This window comes from Vicia villosa, linkage group LG6 (genome assembly GCF_029867415.1).
Source record: "Vicia villosa cultivar HV-30 ecotype Madison, WI linkage group LG6, Vvil1.0, whole genome shotgun sequence".
Classification (NCBI taxonomy): Eukaryota; Viridiplantae; Streptophyta; class Magnoliopsida; order Fabales; family Fabaceae; genus Vicia; species Vicia villosa.
In genome coordinates this window covers 114,865,785-114,869,045 of record NC_081185.1, presented here as the reverse complement: position 1 = coordinate 114,869,045, position 3,261 = coordinate 114,865,785, and the positions used below count along the sequence as shown (strand labels likewise).

Genomic DNA, 3,261 nt, shown 5'->3' with positions numbered 1-3,261 from the left:
CTATATTGTGCAAATTCATAAATAAAGCAAATCACTTTTAGCTTGTGATTTTGTGAGCTTAAAAACTCATTGTCAACTGATTTTCTAAACTGAAAAATAGACGTCATAAAAACTCATCCTAGCAATTCAATAAATTCGGTATCAAGATGTCAAGAAAAAAAAAGTAAAATAATGAAAGAATACAAATAGCTAATGGTGACACGACAATAACACACCAAATTATGTAAAATTTAAAATATAATAATAAAATAAGATAAAGATGATGAAATTCTGTTCTGTCTAATAGCAGTTTCATTATTCTTATCTGCCTATCACTTCTCAAAGAATTTTACCATAATACAAGATAAATATAAAAGAAAATTGTTATTGTTATCTATAGTAATCTTATTAAGTTTGACCGGTGCTGGGGAGTGAAAACAGAGACTCTGTATACACGACCAATGCGTATCCGTCAAAAAGCAGAGACTCTAGTAGCTGTCCTTTATCATTCAACTTCACCAATCCAACTACATCATTTATTCCAACAATATCACCGCACTTTGTTAAGCATGCTATGTATAAATCTTTGTGCAAAACAGGATCAACAGAAAATTGAATAATCTTAGTCCAAGTTGAGTGAACTCCATATTTTTGCATCACCCATATCTTCACTGTATTCAGGTCCTTCACCAATGCACTGATAAGTCCTCTAACTTCTAACAAATCATAATATATAGAATAATTATTACTATAACTGAAAATAAAATCATCTGGATGAGCTATCTCGGATATCGTCATTTCCTTTAAATCAAAGGCAATAATAACATTCTTTGAGGTCTCATAATTATGAACCATCCAATGGATAGATCCATTCAAGAACAACCCACATTTAGGGGTATTTTCCGAAGTCTCCCTATAAGGCAAATGAGAAGCAACCTCAATTGGTTTCCACTTATTAGCTCTCAATGAGAAAATCATCAATTTAGTTGGACTAGTTACCGGCGCATCATCATCTTCGCCGAACCCAGAAACTATCAAGTAATCATCAGTGGGCTGGTAATATGCAAAACCAGAAAGAAGTTCGTAATGATGATTAAGTATTATAGGAGAATCCGGTATTTGTTTGATCAAACCGGTGGATGGATTCAATAGATAGATGTGTGTGCCATTGTAGAAACACAGAAACCCTCTAAAACAACCTCTAATTTCAACACAACGTTGGGAACGAATAAAATCAAGGCTTAATGAAGCAGATGCAGAAGCATCGTGGAGCGATGAATCAAGATCTATAGATAAAGGTTGAAGAGCAGAACGTTTTATGAGGAGACGTCTGTGTGTGGCAGCATGTTCAAAATGTGAAGTAGCAAAAGTGTTACTAGAAATAAGAGAAAGCCATGATTTGCAGACACATCTGAAACGCAATAGAGGCTTCACCGGTAACCTCAACAGAATTTCGATGATCAATTCAAAAGGCAGAAACACGCTGTTCTCCATCTTGCCGACCATATCAAAGTAATTTAGGGTTTAGTATTTCTAATTCATTCAACTAAGACTATTTTATAGTAACGCAATTGCACCCGCAATATTGCGGATGCGGTTGCCTCCGCAACCGCATCGGACCGCAATTGCCGTGTGATTTCAAATTACGTCTCCAATTATATTTGAAACCACATCAGAGAATTTCAATCATGTTTCTTCAGTATTTTTATCAAAAGAACAATATATTAGAATTTTAAAACTTAATTTAGTGAAAAAACTTAAGATTAAGTGTTTTTATATCATTGTATTTCAAACATTCCCTATAAAAATTCACACCGCAACGGCCGCAATGCGCATCGCAGCAACCGCAATGACCGCAATCGCAACACCCGCAACCGCAACCGCATCCGCAACCGCAATTTAAAACCATGGCAGCATGTTCAGAATGTGAAGTAGCAAAAGTGTTACTAGAAATAAGAGAAAGCCATGATTTGCAGACACATCTGAAACACAATAGAGGCTTCACCGGTAACCTCAACAGAATTTCAATGATCAATTCAAAAGGCAGAAACACGCTGTTCTCCATCTTGCCGACCAAATCAAAGTAATATCAAGTATATCATATATAGTGCATTTTTAGGGTTTAGTATTTCTAATTCATTCAACTCCTAAGACTAATTTATACTAACGTACTAAAATTTTATTTGGTTTCAATTTATTTAATTCTAATCAAATGAATTAGATTAAAGAGTGCCATAAATAAATAGAAAAAAGATTTTTATTTGGTTTCAATTTAATTAATTTCAATTTATTTGTTAGTAGCTTTTTTAGTAGCACATCATGATTTAGAATTAAAAAATAAATAATTTTTTAGTTAGTACATTATGATTGAATGCTTTCAATTAAATCTAATAAATTAATTAGAGTTAAAGAGTGTGGTAAATAAAAAGTTTTAAATAATTGAATAAAAGAAAGAAAAAAATTTGGACACATGATGTAATCTAAAATAATTATTTTTCTTTTATAATAAGAGATTAAAAATAATATTTTGCATCTATATACCTTCAAAGTTTTATGATAAATTTATATTCAATTTATTTAATTTCAATTTTAACAAATTCAACCATTTGGATCGTTTTTTAAAACAATCAACTAATTTTTGTTATTTTATTTAAGGGTTAAATAAATATTTATAGTCCCTGTAAATATGGCACTTTTTAAATTTAGTCCCTACAAAAAATTCTTCGAACTTTAGTTCCTGTAAAATATTTCGTCACCATGGTTGGTCCCTCCCGTTAGATTCCAAGTGACGTGTACCACAAACGGGGAGATTTTTTTGTCTGATTCCCCAGCGTGGATATATGATAAGGGTAATCTTAAGACTTACATGATTTCACCCTCCAATACTTCCATTGTGCTTTCGTTATCACTCTCTCTCCTTCCTTTGAAACGCAAACCCTATAATCTCCTCCCCAACATCATGGTCCCAACATTCCAACAGCAAAGCTTTTACTTTGTGGTCTCAAAACGAAGTGTATCGCCCTGAATTTAATTAATTGGTTAATTAAATTATTAAAGAATTTAAATATTGGATTTAGTCGAATTTGGATGGTCGGTATTATTTTAAGAGGCGTATTTGGATTTATTAAGTTAAATTCGGATTTTAGTCGGATAGTCGGAAGAATAATATTAAGAATTATATTATTTATTTATTGAGATTTTTATTGAAATTTTCATATTTTGGGACGATTTAGTCGGTATTAGTTCGGGATAGCGGATCGATATTTAATCGAAGATTTTAAT

At 32.1% G+C, this 3,261-nt stretch overlaps 1 protein-coding gene across 1 annotated transcript; it reads right to left on the bottom strand.

Moving 5' to 3' along the window:
* Positions 1-387: 387 nt before the first annotated feature.
* On the bottom strand, positions 388-1,473 carry LOC131614428 (F-box/kelch-repeat protein At3g06240-like). Its single transcript, XM_058886010.1, has one exon. It carries the CDS (start codon positions 1,471-1,473, stop codon positions 388-390), a length of 1,086 nt encoding a protein of 361 aa, XP_058741993.1.
* Between the last annotated feature and the right edge of the window lie 1,788 nt (positions 1,474-3,261).